This window comes from Entelurus aequoreus, linkage group LG02 (assembly GCF_033978785.1).
Source record: "Entelurus aequoreus isolate RoL-2023_Sb linkage group LG02, RoL_Eaeq_v1.1, whole genome shotgun sequence".
NCBI lineage: Eukaryota > Metazoa > Chordata > Actinopteri > Syngnathiformes > Syngnathidae > Entelurus > Entelurus aequoreus.
The window spans coordinates 9,651,573-9,668,601 of NC_084732.1; the positions used below are offsets into that span (position 1 = coordinate 9,651,573).

Genomic DNA, 17,029 nt, shown 5'->3' on the forward strand with positions numbered 1-17,029 from the left:
ATCGGTACATCACTAACATCAAGCAACCAAACCCTGGTCTAAGGCATATTGATGTGTATTATCGACACACACAGACAGTGTAAGGACGAAACATTCCTTTTCCACACCACACTTAGATACAATGTTCGGGACAAAATGTTCCATCAAGCAGAGAAAGTTATTCAAAAATCCAAATTGAAGCCTGAGCATACAGCTCAACTGAACACAATCAGTGTACTCAGCGTCACACAATATTATGTGATGTACCACCTAACATTGTGCAGGGCTGGTGCTGGCTGTGTGTGCTTCTGCTTTAACAGGTAAAATACACTGGTATTGTGGAGTTGTGTTTAGGGCAACGTAAAAGTGAGTGTTTACCTCCTGTGGTAGCTCTAACTTTGTCCGGTCATCCTGTCCATTCGAGTGCAGGCCCATTAGATACGGCACAGGTGCATCCAGGAAGTGGAGGAGAGAGGCGGGGAGAATGGGAACATACACATGCTGCCACTGGAAGGGGAACATTAAGGCTGTGATGCTCTCGGCTACAGTCATCAGCCTTTGGTAATCTGTAGGACGCACACAAACAAAGAGTGAGCGACTGAACCATTATTTTTATCAACTAGACCGGCACCCTAGTGAGAGCAGTCCTCAGGCTGCATAGACTTAAATTTTTTTTTGGGTGGAGCGTAGGCGGGGTGAATGGGTGGTCGGGGGCCTTCCTGAGCTAGAAAAACATTTCTGAAAGCCACCACTTATCAGTGGTCAGTCCCTTTTTTAATCAAGTATTTTCAATATCAGTAATATAATTACTGATATGTTAAGATATCATACTTGACAGCTGTTTGATAACATTAATTCATTAATATTAATTAATTAAAAATAGCATTATAACTCCTCCAGTTTGATAAACTGCAAAACTTTACCAACGCATGTTCTCTTATACAAATGTTTAGACCCTGAGAATGACATGTCCCATTTTTTGGCAAATATACTGTCTTACATTTGAGTTGATATTTCCAAAACTTTTGTTTTTAGGGGTAGGCCATAACATAAGGATATTGGATTTTGATGGAGTGTGGTTTATAATGTAGCTTTTACAAATGTCTGTTTATTAAATTCATCCTGCAAATACTAGAAAGTAGTTCGGAAATTAACAAACTTTAGTGTTTGTACGATTTGTGCATATTCTGGTCATATGGTCATTAAATCACTGTTAAAAACAAGATGGTGACCTAAGACTTTAGCAGAGTTAGTTTTTTTTTGTGCAACCCAAATTACTAACAATGACTAAAACATAGCTTGCTTGGAAAGGTTATAATGTCAGTGCAGGCAGATAACTCGCTGTGTTAAGAACACCTCCAGACTAGTATCCTCGAGAAGATCTCAGTGTATGAACTGTATCAACCAAAGTCAACTGACACTCTGACTCATGACAAATTCCCTTTTCATGACTTCACACATCAGGACTGCTTCATATTTCACACTCCAATCAAGCGGGCCACGTAGTAATAATACAGTATGTGTCTGGTTTTCCTCATCCACATTCCTGCTTCTTGTTGACAACTACAGCTCTGCAGCAGCAGGAGCAGCATTTCCTTCCCTCTTATGGCAATGAAAATAAATTCCATTCCTTTGGCCATGCACTGGTTTATAAGACAAGCCCAATCACTCTAAACTAGTCTATCCTCTTGGGAGGGAAATTAGGATACTAATATGAGCCCCTTGTCCTTTTGACAAATACACATTATCTCAATTGCTGAATGGACTAAATGGGGACTTCAACATTATTTAAAAAGTATGCCCCCACTGGCATCTACATTAGGTACATCTACAGAAGTAATGTGATCCAGTATAAATAGATAATGTTACCAAAAAGTGTGATGAAGTACAGTTTCACAAAACTACAAACTACAAACGCAACAATAAAACAGATTGTTATTAGTCCTGGGCGATCAAAAAAATAATCAAAACCAATATTTAGACCTTCAAACCGACGTAAAATTGTTGTGCCGGTTCATTAGATTGTTGTCTACTAATAGACTGCTTTTTGGTGGCAGTTGTTAAATGGATAGACATCCTTAACAAAATCATTAACAAATGCCACAAATTATAGAAAGGATTGTGGAAAAAAAACTTAACATTATAGTTATATTTTAAAAATTACCTGTTGTTTCATTAGGTAAAAGCTATATTCTACATTTCTACATACCACTGCATTAAAATCATTTTCCTTGCAAAAAATAAAAGGGTTTTCTCCATTTTTTGCAACAGCTAATGTGTTTTAATCTCAATAAATTCCCCTTAATTTGTTTGTTCAGTTACTTGTTTCAAAATATACACATATTTAAAGAATAAACAGATTCTAGAGTTTTGCCCAGCCATAATTGATAAATTACAGTAATACCTTTTTGACAGTATCAGTTATAACTAAGCAGTGTCTTAAAGAGGTTATGTTGTCATCAATGTGGGTTTTCACAGCTTCCTGTCAACATTTTGTGATGTGTCACCACAGAAATGGTATGATGAGTAAGTAGGTAGACTTTGCAGGTAGTGTTCTGATTACATTTTGGGAAGATCCCATACACTGAATAAAACATTGTTACTCAAAATGGAAAAAACATTTTGTTTTAAATTATATTTGCTTTGTATTATTAGTCAAAATCTCTCAAACCGCACTTCATTCGGATCTGATCCACATGAAATACATTCTATTATGTGTAGTCATTAGATCAGGCTGTAATTTGATAAATGATTAACAAAATGCTGAATTTAATCTGCACCCAAAATAAAACTAAATCATTTTGCAGGTGACCGAGGCTCAACCATGTAATGTTATATATGAATGGGATCATATTACATGGTGGAGGGCACGTACCTTTAAAGAAGTGAACACCACATTTTACATTTCACACTCTAATTAGCATATTTACGTTTTACACTTAACTCTGCTATCACCATTCAGTGGCGTGATGCTTGTGCGTTTCACATTCAAACCACATAAACTAAAACAAGATTGTGCAGGAAACACACAATTGAAACTAAGGAGCTACTTGGTTGCTGCGATACATTGCACCACTTCAAATATTGAACATCCGTCCTACACATGACTCCTCGTGTCCCTTGCCAAAGTTAAAAAGCAGAAATGACCCGAAAAATGTGACTTTATTTGACCGTCACAAATTAGCTGATCCATGACTTGGAGAGGACAATGTTCCCCCAGAGAGATTGGGTAAACACTGCCTTGGAGCAAGTCATTCAAGAGATCATGGGAGAGATGTTGTGTGGCTGGTTGCAAATCTCAGCTTTATTTCAAGGCCTCACAGTTGTCTTCTTGTAAAGCATCACATTCTTCAATGTGTGTGTTTGTGTTTAAGTGCAATGTTTCCTCCAAACAATCCCTCGGTTCTTCCCTGTGTAATACTGCCAATCGACACCCTTCGCACGTTCTGCAGCTCTCGCAAGGGGGAGAGGGCATGATGTCACCTCCAACCAATGATAATCATCCTGCATCATGGCTATCCTCCCTGTCTCGACGTTGCCTAGCAACACCACAGCTTTTCCTCTTAAGAGCCTCTCACCCAGTGTGTCCTGGTGTTTTATAAACCATTTGCTCTTTCTTGCCATTGTAATGGACCTAAACACCAGTCCACATCTAGCACACACACTACTTTGCTCTTGCTCTCTTAAAGGCCTTTTTATGCTCAGCAAATAGTATACTCTCCCACATTAGAAACTACTACTGCGACAGGGGATGGTGTCTCTAAATTTGACATACGAGTTTAATGTGTATACAATAAATGCATCAGCATCCCACTGTACAAACAGCTGACTAGCCTGAGATGGGTAAGGTTCTTCGGGTTATACAGGCTGCTACTTAAGACTGCCTTTCTTTAATGGACACTTACAAGGTTATGTAACCTCTTAGACAAGTGGCTCCACCATGTATAGCAGAGATTTGCCAGAGCCTTGGGTCACTTTCATTCACAGGAAACCTCAAAATGCAAACTACAACCTCCATACAAAAAACATGTATCTGACATGTCAGTCAAAACTGAGCAGTTATGATTGCACTTTACAACAAAGGTTCCATTATTAGAATTGTTTAGTGCCATATGCTGTGGCTGCTGATTGTATAAAACCATGTTGAGTACTGATGGGACCATAAAACAAACCCTGAGTGAGTGCAAATGCAGCAGATGTGATACTTACGCTGCGAGTAGAGCAGTATCTGCATCTCGAGCAGCGCACAAGTGAAGAGTTGAAGAACATTCTCCACCCCCAGCAGGTTGATTACTTCCTTAATGGCAAAGTCAAAGAGTGGCAGTTCTGATGTGCTCGGCCTCTGGCACACCACAGGCCCATAGACGCCTGAAAACTTTAGGGATCGCCCTGAGGGTGTCAGGGGCACCTCATAGAGGATGTTGTAGATGTAGCTCTCCAGCGGGAGGGGTGGGGGATAGGGCGACGTAACAGCCTGGTGAAGCTGCTGCAGCACCTTTTTGCAGGCCTGAGCAAAGGCCATTGGTGTTATCAAGCAGATGCACTTTGACACGTACAGCGTGTCTCGGCTGATGTCATATGAATTGAAACGCTGCAGACGGGAGATAGCGGGTGCTGCGTGGAGGACGGGCCGATGGTGGGAGTGGTGGAGTCGCAGCTGTTCCTCGGGGGGACGAGAAGAGGTGGCTGTGTGCAAGATGTCGTACTGCTCTGCATTGTGCATGTGGTAAAGAGTTTGCATGGCGCTGCAGATCTGTTTACTGGTCACCTCTTCGAAGAAGGTGAGAGCAAATCCGTAAGTCCGGGAGCCGTCCTCTCGAGTGATGATAAAGGAGTGGAACTGCGGCTCCCGAGAGTCCACCTGTGTCCTGAAGGCAAGACCCTTTGGCATGCAGAGCTGCAGGAAGACAGAGGAAAAAGGACTTTTGAGATTAAAAGTGTTGAGGTTGTAAAGTAGGGGATTTGAAACTTAGAATAACAAACAGTTGTTTTCCTTGTCAGATGAGTAATTGGATACAGCCAGATTTAAGGTTGATTTGCATTCCAAAAAAGCACACCGCAGAAAAAAGAACACTTGGTTCAGCACTGTTAAAATCAAATTATTTGTGCTAATGTACTCCCTGCACGGCCCTTTGTCAGTACTATTCAAATTAAAAAAAGGATATTATGCATACAGTGCAACCTCGATTTACGAACCTCTAACAGACCAAAGAAAAATATGCTTTGGTGTACAAACGCTGTGTTTGTGTACATCCACCCATCGTGTGCCTGCAAGGCAGCCATTTTGTGACCGGCAGCACATTCATTGGGGGCCAGCTGATTGATCTCCGGTGCTTACTGCTCATTCAGTCAGCAAAGCACATAGCTGCTATTAGCTACTATGTGTGCTTCTTAAGTGTTTTTTAGCCTTTTTTACAACATTTTTGTAGTTTTGCTAGCTTCAAAGGAAGCAATGGACAAGCGCTGTGTGGTTTAAAACAGGAAGTATCAACCGCATTGTCAACACTGCCCCTCATCCCCACTCGGCTGCAGGCAAAGAAGATTAACCAACAAGGCAAAGTGGATTTAATTTTTATTCTTAATAATTGTAGCTACATGTCTGTTTAATTTAAGTCTTGTGATTTTAAACTGTGGATTCACCACAAGGCTAGTGACAGACTTAGTTTGTTTCCATGCACTAAATTAGTCTGATTTCTCAATGTATTTTTCTCAAAATAAGCTTTCTTAATCACATGGAAACACTTTAATCTGAACGTATTTGGTTTTTGAAAAATCGGATTAACACACCTAGATTATGCAATTGGAAAGCATTTTCTCTGGCACGTAGCCGTTATCAGTGCGCCAACCTCCGTGGAGGACTAACACGTCACTCTTTACTATGTTATTCACAAGCTGAGAAGAAAAAACTGTGGGCGGAAACTGGGCAATTGTGGTCATTTTAGAGTGTTTAGCTAGGTGGGAATGTAAATACAAGAAGAGAAGGCTACATGCTTATAAAATAGCGCGAACAGCTTTCCGATATTTACAACTTTCTACAAGTATTTTGTGTTGTTGGTAATGTTTTAATGTGTTTAAATTACACATTGTTATTATGACCATTCGAGACATACAAAAAGATTGCTATTTTAGTCAACTATTTTGACTATTCACTATTAACACAAAATATGCAGTGTATTATTTGTAATAACTGATTTACATGTCAATGATGCCTAAATTGTTGTATGTGGACAGTTTATTCTTACATCACTAAATTTAGTATGAACAACAATGTTGTGGATGATCTGAATGAACGAGATTGACGCTGTCTTGAAGACATGTAATATCTACAGCTATTTATTGTTGTCTACTAACTAACGAAACATACACCATTTTTTTATTCTGTATAAATTCCACAGTGTATAAAAACAATTTTAGTGTCAAAATATGGCTGTTAAGAGGTTTTTCTCCACCATTCTCTCCTCCGGCCGGGGTGTGCTGGCATCATGACACATATTTTGCATCTTCTTTGTAAACATCCTAACCTTTATTTAATGGGTGGGTTAATAGGTTTTACATCATATAATTGAAAATATTGTCTTATTTCCGCTTCTATATCCCACAGACTTGTTCTTGTTTGCTTGTGAATAATGTAGTAAAGAGCAGCTTCTTGGGATTGGCACACCGATAACGCCTAAATGCCAGAGAAAACTGGTTTCTAATTGCATAATGTAGGTGTTTTAATACGATTTTTTTAAAAGCCAAACACAATCAGATTAAGGTGTTTCCATGTGTTTAAAGGGGAACTGCACTTTTTTTTGTGTTCTTGTCCTTATGTAAGACGAGAACACATGCTGTTCTTTTTTCATGCACTCTAACTCGTAAATAAATGTTAGCAAAAGTCAGCTTACAATGGAGTCGCTCTATTCTGCCAATTAAGCACTTAAAAAAACATCCAAACACCTCCATCAACGTTTTATATTCGCTCTAGAAGTATATATACTGTATATATATATATACATATATATACATACATATATATACACATATACATGTACATTATATACATGTACATTATATATATGTATATATACATGTACATTATGTATATGTATATATATATATATATATATATATATATATATATATATATATATATATATATATATATATATATATATATATATATATATATATATATATATATATATATATATTTATATATATATATATATATACACACAATGAGGTGGCGACTTGTCCAGGGTGTACCCCGCCTTCCGCCCGATTGTAGCTGAGATAGGCTCCAGCGCCCCCCGCGACCCCGAAGGGAATAAGCGGTAGAAAATGGATGGATGGATATATATATATATACATAATGAGGGGGCGACTTGTCCAGGGTGTACCCCGCCTTCCGCCAGAGTGCAGCTGGGATAGGCTCCAGCACCCCCCGTAACCTCGAGAGGGACAAGCGGTAGAAAATGAATGGATGGTAATTTTAAGCATATGGCAGCGCTTTGATTTCAGAAACGCATCACAACGTTCACTTTTTCCAATAACAATTTCCTTAAACAACATATAATTATGACACACTTAATTAGAGCCAACAAACGTAATCAAACATCACTTACTGTACAATGTCTGCTCTCACTTGAGACCGACTAATAATATGTTTATATATTCCAATTTAGATGAAAAATCATTTATAATCCTTGCAAAGGGGTGGAACCAAGTGTCTTCTTGGGTCTTTTTTGCCATTTCCGGGTCTAAGTTGGCTGTCAAAGTAGACCAACTTCTCAGTATATGGCCACATCCTTTTACTATCTAGGTGAAATGCATGATTAATAATCTAGAATTAACTTCCACGAGCTACTGTACCTCTCGATCAATGCGCTGCTATAATAGGTCCTTAATGTTAGCCCTTATAATAACAATATTACTAATACTTGGGTAATATTCTGGTCACCAAATATAAATGGAGTATTGTTAGCGCTTTTTGAATATTTTTAAGTGGGTTTTATGGTCGGAATATACACAATGACATCATGGCTCCCGTAGGTTCCATTGTAAGCAGACTTTTATTTACGAGTTACAAAACATGAAATAGAAAGATGTGTTCTTGTCTCTCATGAGGACTGTGAAATATAGGCACAATTCCAAAACTTGTGCAGTTGCCCTTTAAGAAAGCTTATTTTGAGCTGAATTATTTGAGAAATTCAAACAATTTAGTGCATTGAAACGCACTTAATGCTATAATTCTATGAATTCTACAAAAGTTTTCCAAACATTTTCAATTTCCCACATTTGGCAGTTGTTGCGGATGGAGGAAACAAAGATTTTAGTAGCTGATTTTTTAATCTTACCATGCCAACTGCATCCTGGTCGAATGGATTCCACTCGACATTGTCGGGGTAATGTGCAAGAACTTTGGATTTAAAGGTTCTCCTTAGAGGACTCTGCTCAAAATTCTCACCTGAAAAGGCAAAGAGGAAAGAAAGAGAGGAAGTGAAAACTAAGGATAAAGAGTCAGCACAGAAAACCCCAAACGTAGGCAGAGGTGGCACAGAAAATGCTTGGTAAGTAGGAGGCACATCTCCAAAATCAGCATATATTGGTCTAGAAAAGAAGACTGTATTGTGTCATGTAAAGCTGCCATCTGCATTCCCAGCTAAAAATAAGCCAGATCGAAACATTAATGACAATAGATAAAAGAATGAGATGGCATCCACAAGTTCAGATGCTTTGTGACAGCTTTAATGACAATACACAGAAACACACAAAACCATCCATCAAGAAAAAGCTCAAATTGAGCTGATTTGAACCCAGATTGAAGCAGAAGTGATGCACACACCAAGGCAGTTCATTAAGAGTGTAGGAGAAAAGTAAACATTGACCAGGCAATACCAGCGCAAGCAGCACTGGAATCACCAGTGTGTAAGTGCAGTGTGTGCAGTATGTTTTTGCGCGCCTGCACAGAAAACAGAAGCAGTGATTGTCAAACATAAGCTCATTGTTCAGCCGCTGCTTGGGGACGTGAGGGAGGAGGAGGGGGAAGCCAGGAGGAAAAAATTTAACTGAAGAGTGTGCAAAAGAGAAAGGGCAAGTCCTTTCACCGTCAGAAAATAACAAGAAACTAGGAGTATGACGCAAAATGAAAAAAGGGGCTACTGAGGAGTTTTCCAAACGTGTGCCAGGTTGAAAGGTTAGGGGGTTAAAGCTAAGCACGGGTTAAAAAGGAAGGGGTACAGTGTGTGGGTGGAGGGTTACCTTCATTTGCCCCCGCCAATTTTCCTTTGGCCCCATCTGTGAATTTAGTAGCCTCTATATACTGGCATAAAGCTACACAGCAATAAAACAAACAAAAAACATCATTATAAGCCTGGTTGCGGCAGGGGAGCACATCACTTCTCAGACCTTGACGCCACAGCAGACTTCAGGGTTACTTTTTTCCTGTTATGGCACGAAACGCAACCTTGTGGCGTTATGATGTACAGATATAGTCAGAAAGTGTGCATGTTAGGGTTTCCTTTTCTTCTACACACCACGCACAACACTTGCATATTAAATTACATTTTTACGACAACACTTTGCTGATGAGACAGAAATTAATAACCAAAAAAATGGATGATCGTAGATGATGACGTATCTAACTGGATTAACCTTTCAATATAACATCAACATTTGATCACCATTTTAATAAGGGAAAACCCATGTTGGTATATCAAATACTACAAAATCCAAAACCAGTGAAGTTGGCACGTTGTGTAAATTGTAAATAAAAACAGAATACAATAATTTGCAAATCCCTCTCAACTTATATTCAACTGAATACACTGCAAAGACAATATATTTAATGTTCGAACTGAAAAACCTAGGTTTTTTTGCAAATAATCATTAACTTAGAATTTTATGGCAGCAACACATTGCAAAAAAGTTGGCACAGGGGCATTTTTACCACTGTGTTGTATCGTCTTTCCTTTTAACAGCACTCAATTAAAGTTTGAGAACTGAGGAGACCAATTTTTGAAGCTTTTCAGGTGGAATTCTTTCCCATTCTTGCTTGATGTACAGCTTAAGTTGTTCAACAGTCCGGGGTGGAGATCATGAAATAATTCTGTCAATCATTTATTGCCCACAACTCTAAATCAATGGTCAAAATTGTGTCTGTAAAGTGTATTAAGTACATAAGATATCCTGATATGATAAATAATGGAATTTACCAACAGCAGGTACATTTATTTATTTTCCGGATTATTGAATTAGTCTGTATAAAGACTATGATTAATTCCTCATCTTAAACGGAAATATATAAACACCCCATCAGCTGGCAGTGAAAGCAGACATTGTACAGTAAGTGATTGTTTTATTATGTTTCTCATGAAGTCTGCATTAATTGTAGTCAGTGTTGAAGAAAAAAGCGAACATTGTGATGCGTCTATGAAAATAATGTGCCATGGTATGCTTAAAATAAGCAAAATACGTAAATATTACATGTAATTATGAATGTGCCTGTTACTACATTACATATATACTTACAGTTGATGGAAGTTTTTGGATGTTTTTTTTAAAGGTCTTTCATAAGCGGAATAGAATGACTCCCATTGTTAGATTACTTTTCCTAGCGTTTATTTATGAGTTAGAATGCATAAAAAAAGAAAAACATATGTATGCTTGTCTTACATTGGGATTGTGAATGATTCAAAATTCCCCCCAAAAAGTACAGTACCCATTTATCCATCCATCCATTTTCTACCGCTTGTCCCTTTTGGGGTGGCGGGGGGTGCTGGAGACTATCTCAGCTGCATTCGGGAGGTAGGAGGGGTACACCCTGGGCAAGTCTCCACCTCATCGCAGAGCCAGTTCCCATTTAATGTCGGATATTTGGTGTATTCTGGATTTCCCCAATTTGTCATGGGTCACTGTAATGAAAGATGATTTCCAGAAATTCAGAGCTGTGGGTCATGCATCTTTGACTTCCCCAACTGACAAACAAAACAAAAAACATGAAGGGTTAACGTAACCTCCGTGGAGATCATGAAATAATTCTGTCAATCATTTATTGCCCACAACTCTAAATCAATAGACAACATTGTGTCTGTAAAGTGTATTAAGTACATAAGATATCCTGATATGATAAATAATGGAATTTACCAACAGCAGGTATATTTATTTATTTTCCGGATTATTGAATTAGTCTGTATAAACACACAAGGTAAGGTGATAAAGGTGGCCTAATAAATGGAACATAAGACAACATTTCAAGCCCCTGTAACAGCATGCTAAACCATGTCAAGGTGTATAACAAAATGTCCCTAATATGTGCATCAGTGGAGTGTCACGGCTTTGACTTGTGCAGAAAGCTGCTGTTGTGTAACCGACCCTGCAGCGCTGGGGCTTACTGAGGTTATCTAAACAACAAAAAAGCCTTTCTGGACTTGGAAAGCATTCCGCTGTCCACGCACAACATTTGTTCTAAAGTTCAACCTGCAAAAACCGAAAGATCTGTGACAGAGGTAGTGTTTTTCTCAGAGTTCAGTTTCAGAAAATCTGAAAAAGAAAATGCAAAATCTATACATGCTGTTATTTGAATGGTGTTTTCATGACTGGTCTTTGAGGTAAAGCAATGCATGTAGTTTTCCACTCTGTTGCTTAATCTAAAATGTCCACAATAACAAAAGTAATAGAGGTAATGAAGTTGCTCTCAGGCTGTGTGGCACTTTACTTTTGCAACTTGAAATTATTACATAAAATCTTTGCTGTAGTATCTTCACTAGCGAACACAATGATGGTGATACAGCAAGAGAAATTACAAAACTGTTTCCAATTCTTAATTTTGAAGGTGTATCAGGATAATATTTGACAGTGAGATAGTACATTACACCTGTCTGAAAACAAATCCCGCCGAGGTCATACAATTTACAATTAACTAAAAGCGCAAGAATCATAAGTTAAATTATTGACATATGTTTTGCTTTTCTTTTTTTTTTTGTAACACTCATTTCAAAAAGAACATTGTCATGCATGCTGTCACGCATATTCCAATACCTCAGACCTACTGTGAATTTCAGTTAATAAAGATTTTTTTTATTTGTACTGTGACAGTTTCACCATGGAATGGTGTATTTTTATATTCATTATTTTTACTTCGAAAATATACTTTAAAATCAGATTGGGAGTACAGTCGATCCTTATCACATTACGCTTTGAAGTTTGCGACTTCAATCTGTCGCAGAGGCATATTTTACATAATTTCCCCCTGAATTAAACATTTTCAAGCATAAAAATAGCTAAATTAACTAAAAATATCAATACTACAGTAGTATGTGCCACTTGTTGAGACCATGGCTCTTAAAATCCGTCCACTATGGCCCTGATCTACAAACCCCGTTTCCATATGAGTTGGGAAATTGTGTTAGATGTAAATATAAACGGAATACAATGATTTGCAAATCCTTTTCAACCCATATTCAATAGAATGCACTACAAAGACAAGATATTTGATGTTCAAACTCATAAACTTTATCCAAATAATAATTAACTTAGAATTTCATGGCTGCAACACGTGCCAAAGTAGTTGGGAAAGGCATTGTCTTGCTGAAATAAGCAGGGGCGTCCATGGTAACGTTGCTTGCATGGCAACATATGTTGCTCCAAAACCTGTATGTACCTTTCAGCATTAATGGCGCCTTCACAGATGTGTAAGTTACCCATGTCTTGGGCACTAATACACCCCCATACCATCACAGATGCTGGCTTTTCAACTTTGCGCCTATAACAATCCGGATGGTTGTTTTCCTCTTTGGTCAGGAGGACACGACATCCACAGTTTCCAAAAACAATTTGAAATGTGGACTCGTCAGACCACAGAACACTTTTCCACTTTGTATCAGTCCATCTTAGATGAGCTCAGGCCCAGCGAAGCCGACAGCGTTTCTGGGTGTTGTTGATAAACGGTTTTCGCCTTGCATAGGAGAGTTTTAACTTGCACTTACAGATGTAGTGACCAACTGTAGTTACTGACAGTGGGTTTCTGAAGTGTTCCTGAGCCCATGTGGTGATATCCTTTACACGCTTGTTGATGCAGTACAGCCTGAGGGATCGAAGGTCACGGGCTTAGCTCCTTACGTGCAGTGATTTCTTCAGATTCTCTGAACCCTTTGATGATATTACGGACCGTAGATGGTGAAATCCCTAAATTCCTTGCAATAGCTGGTTGAGAAAGGTTTTTCTTAAACTGTTCAACAATTTGCTCATGCATTTGTTGACAAAGTGGTGACCCTCACCCCATCCTTGTTTGTGAATGACTGAGCATTTCATGGAATCTACTTTTATACCCAATCATGGCACCCACTTGTTCCCAATTTGCCTGTTCATCTGTGGGATGTTCCAAATAAGTGTTTGATGAGCATTCCTCAACTTTATCAGTATTTATTGCCACCTTTCCCAACTTCTTTGTCACGTGTTGCTGGCATCAAATTCTAAAGTTAATGATTATTTGCACAAAAAAAAATGTTTATCAGTTTGAACATCAAAAATGTTGTCTTTGTAGCATATTCAACTGAATATGGGTTGAAAATTATTTGCAAATCATTGTATTCCGTTTATATTTACATCTAACACAATTTCCCAACTCATATGGAAACGGGGTTTGTAGTAAAGGTTTGCGTGTATTAAAAGATATGCTTGATAGCACACGCAAAGCTGATCTATTAAGCTTGTGTGCAGAGGATTGCGTCTCTTAAGTGAGTAAAATAAGTGACGCAATCCATTTAGCGTTTCAGTCTTCATTAATATGCAGAATACATGCTGATCATCAGAACGGCCATAACACAGGGAGGAGAAAATGCAAATAAGAATTTAACACACGCAGTATAATTCATTAAGACTAAAACTGTTCTGCGCCCACTGTTTTGCGTCTTTATTTATTATTAATAGAAAGGATGCACATGCTGGCAGAAATGGCTGTGAGAAGGGAGGCAATCGGCTGCAGCTCCATCCTACGTATGCTTATCAACATCAGAATCAGATTTATTGGTATATGGACTGTCAAAAATAAAATATTGTCTATTCACAAATATAAGTTTATAGCTGCTGGACAACTTAATGGGCTGATTAAAACAAATTCAATTGATGTGTTTGGGTGTCTGCCGTTTTTTTGTTTTTTAAAATTATGCTTATTTTTTTAATTAATATAAAAAAATATTATTTTTCTTGCCCCTGTAAACTTCCAGCGAACGATGACAGTTAGTGCCAGCATCTTCCAGGAGCACACCTTCAGCGAGCTAAAAAAGAGGGTTCCATTGTAGATGCAGGACTTCTTCTAAAATGCCCATAAAAAGTGGTACACAATAGTCTACTGCATGTTTCAAAACGTCACAGGTAGATGCATGATAACATGGATGTGCAGTAAATGAGTGTCACCATGGTGGCCCCGCAGTACACGTGAAAAAACATCATTTAAATTAAGCAGTCTGCACTAGTTATCAACCGTACACGCAGTCTTAATAGATCACACGCAACACGCTTAAAGGTGCCATATGTAATAATTTCATGTCAAGTCATCATTAAATGGCCCTTATATGTGAAAAGGCATTAATAAATCATCCATCCACCCATCCATTTTCTACCGCTTGTCCCTTTTGGGGTTGCGGGGGGTGCTGGAGCTTATCTCATCATGTTCTTTTCAAATACCTTTATAACTGACAACGATAGTTCAGCCGTGATATGGTCATTTCAAAATTAGATTAACAGCCCCAAAATCTTTTTATTGTTTTTATTTCAATGTCCCGCCCTCCACCGTTTGACCAATTACAAAGTCTGTGAGTGTGTCACATCCAGGTTGCCAGTTACGCACCGCCACCTTCGTCGAGCTACTGCCACTGGTAAAGTTACTTAAAATGTCAGACCTTAGTAAATCTAAACGCACGGGCAAGACGGCGTCGATTATGCAAGTTACGTAATGCAAGAATATAAACCAGGCTTTACTAATAGTACACACAATTTTTTTGTTTGCACACGCTGTGTGGCGCGTGGTATTTGAATCTTAGATCAAGCCATATGTCTCATTCTCTATTATGTCTACTATATTCGATTAAACTAGTGTAAAGGTGATTTGTGGGTGTTATTTCATGTCTAGAGGGCTGTCATAACTTAAAATGTTTTATTATTATTATTACGCAAATGGCGTGCGACTAAACTTGAGGTTTTCCATCAAGCATGGAGTGATAGTTTAATAACTTATAAACGCATGCTTACCTCAGCTAAAGCTAAATATTACTCAAATCTCATCCACCTCAACAAAAATTATCCTAAACTTTTGTTTAGTACAGTAGCATCGCTAACCCAACAAGGGACTCCTCCCAGTAGCTCCACCCACTCAGCAGATGACTTTATGAATTTCTTTAATAAGAAAATTGAAGTCATTAGAAAAGAGATTAAAGACAATGCATCTCAGCTACAACTGGGTTCTATTAACACAGATACGACTGTATATACGACGGACACTGCCCTCCAAAATAGTTTCTCTCTCTTTGATGAAATAACATTGGAGGAATTGTTAAAGTGTGTAAATGGGACAAAACAAACAACATGTTTACTTGACCCAATTCCTGGGAAACTTATTAAGGAGCTTTTTGTATTATTAGGTCCATCGGTGTTAAATATTATAAACTTATCACTTTCCTCTGGCACTGTTCCCCTAGCATTCAAAAAAGCGGTTATTCATCCTCTACTCAAAAGACCTAACCTCGATCCTGATCTCTTGGTAAACTACCGGCCGGTGTCCCACCTTCCGTTTATCTCGAAAATCCTCGAAAAAATTGTCGCACAGCAGCTAAATGAACACTTAGCGTCTAACAATCTCTGTGAACCTTTTCAATCCGGTTTCAGGGCAAATCACTCTACGGAGACAGCCCTTGCAAAAATGACTAATGATCTATTGCTAACGATGGATTCTGATGCGTCATCTGTGTTGCTGCTTCTTGATCTTAGCGCCGCTTTCGATACTGTTGATCATAATATTTTATTAGAGCGTATCAAAACGCGTATTGGGATGTCAGACTTAGCCTTGTCTTGGTTTAACTCTTATCTTACTGACAGAATGCAGTGTGTCTCCCATAACAATGTGACCTCGGACTATGTTAAGGTAACGTGCGGAGTTCGCCAGGGTTCGGTTCTTGGCCCTGCACTCTTTAGTATTTACATGCTGCCGCTAGGTGACATCATACGCAAATACGGTGTTAGCTTTCACTGTTATGCTGATGACACCCAACTCTACATGCCCCTAAAGCTGACCAACACGCCGGATTGTAGTCAGCTGGAGGCGTGTCTTAATGAAATTAAACAATGGATGTCCGCTAACTTTTTGCAACTCAACGCTAAGAAAACGGAAATGCTGATTATCGGTCCTGCTCAACACCGACATCTATTTAATAATACCACCTTAACATTTGACAACCAAACAATTAAACAAGGCGACTCGGTAAAGAATCTGGGTATTATCTTCGACCCAACTCTCTCGTTTGAGTCACACATTAAGAGTGTTACTAAAACGACCTTCTTTCATCTCCGTAATATCGCTAAAATTCGTTCCATTTTGTCCACAAGCGATGCTGAGATTATTATCCATGCGTTCGTTACATCTCGTCTCGATTACTGTAACGTTTTATTTTCGGGCCTCCCTATGTCTAGCATTAAAAGATTACAGTTGGTACAAAATGGGGCTGCTAGACTTTTGACAAAAACAAGAAAGTTTGATCATATTACGCCTATACTGGCTCACCTGCACTGGCTTCCTGTGCACTTAAGATGCGACTTTAAGGTTTTACTACTTACGTATAAAATACTACACGGTCAAGCTCCTGCCTATCTTGCCGATTGTATTGTACCATATGTCCCGGCAAGAAATCTGCGTTCAAAGAACTCCGGCTTATTAGTGATTCCCAGAGCCCAAAAAAAGTCTGCGGGCTATAGAGCGTTTTCTATTCGGGCTCCAATACTATGGAATGCCCTCCCGGTAAAAGTTAGAGATGCTACCTCAGTAGAAGCATTTAAGTCTCATCTTAAAACTCATTTG

The 17,029-nt window shown here is 38.6% G+C and overlaps 1 protein-coding gene across 5 annotated transcripts in view; it reads right to left on the reverse strand.

Annotated features, from left to right (window-relative positions):
- Positions 1 to 17,029, reverse strand: part of LOC133629990 (DENN domain-containing protein 5A-like) — an 87,975-nt gene that overhangs the window by 37,647 nt on the left and 33,299 nt on the right. For 2 of the 5 annotated variants that reach the window (XM_062021207.1, XM_062021173.1), the window contains exons 2-5: positions 9,223 to 9,294; positions 8,319 to 8,428; positions 4,189 to 4,876; positions 358 to 545 (exon numbers count right to left, since the gene is read on the reverse strand). In XM_062021207.1, the coding sequence (XP_061877191.1) occupies positions 358 to 545; positions 4,189 to 4,876; positions 8,319 to 8,428; positions 9,223 to 9,294 (1,058 nt within the window). The remainder of the gene's footprint in view (positions 1 to 357; positions 546 to 4,188; positions 4,877 to 8,318; positions 8,429 to 9,222; positions 9,295 to 17,029) is intronic. The other 3 variants (XM_062021181.1, XM_062021190.1, XM_062021199.1) reach the window with 3 other exon arrangements.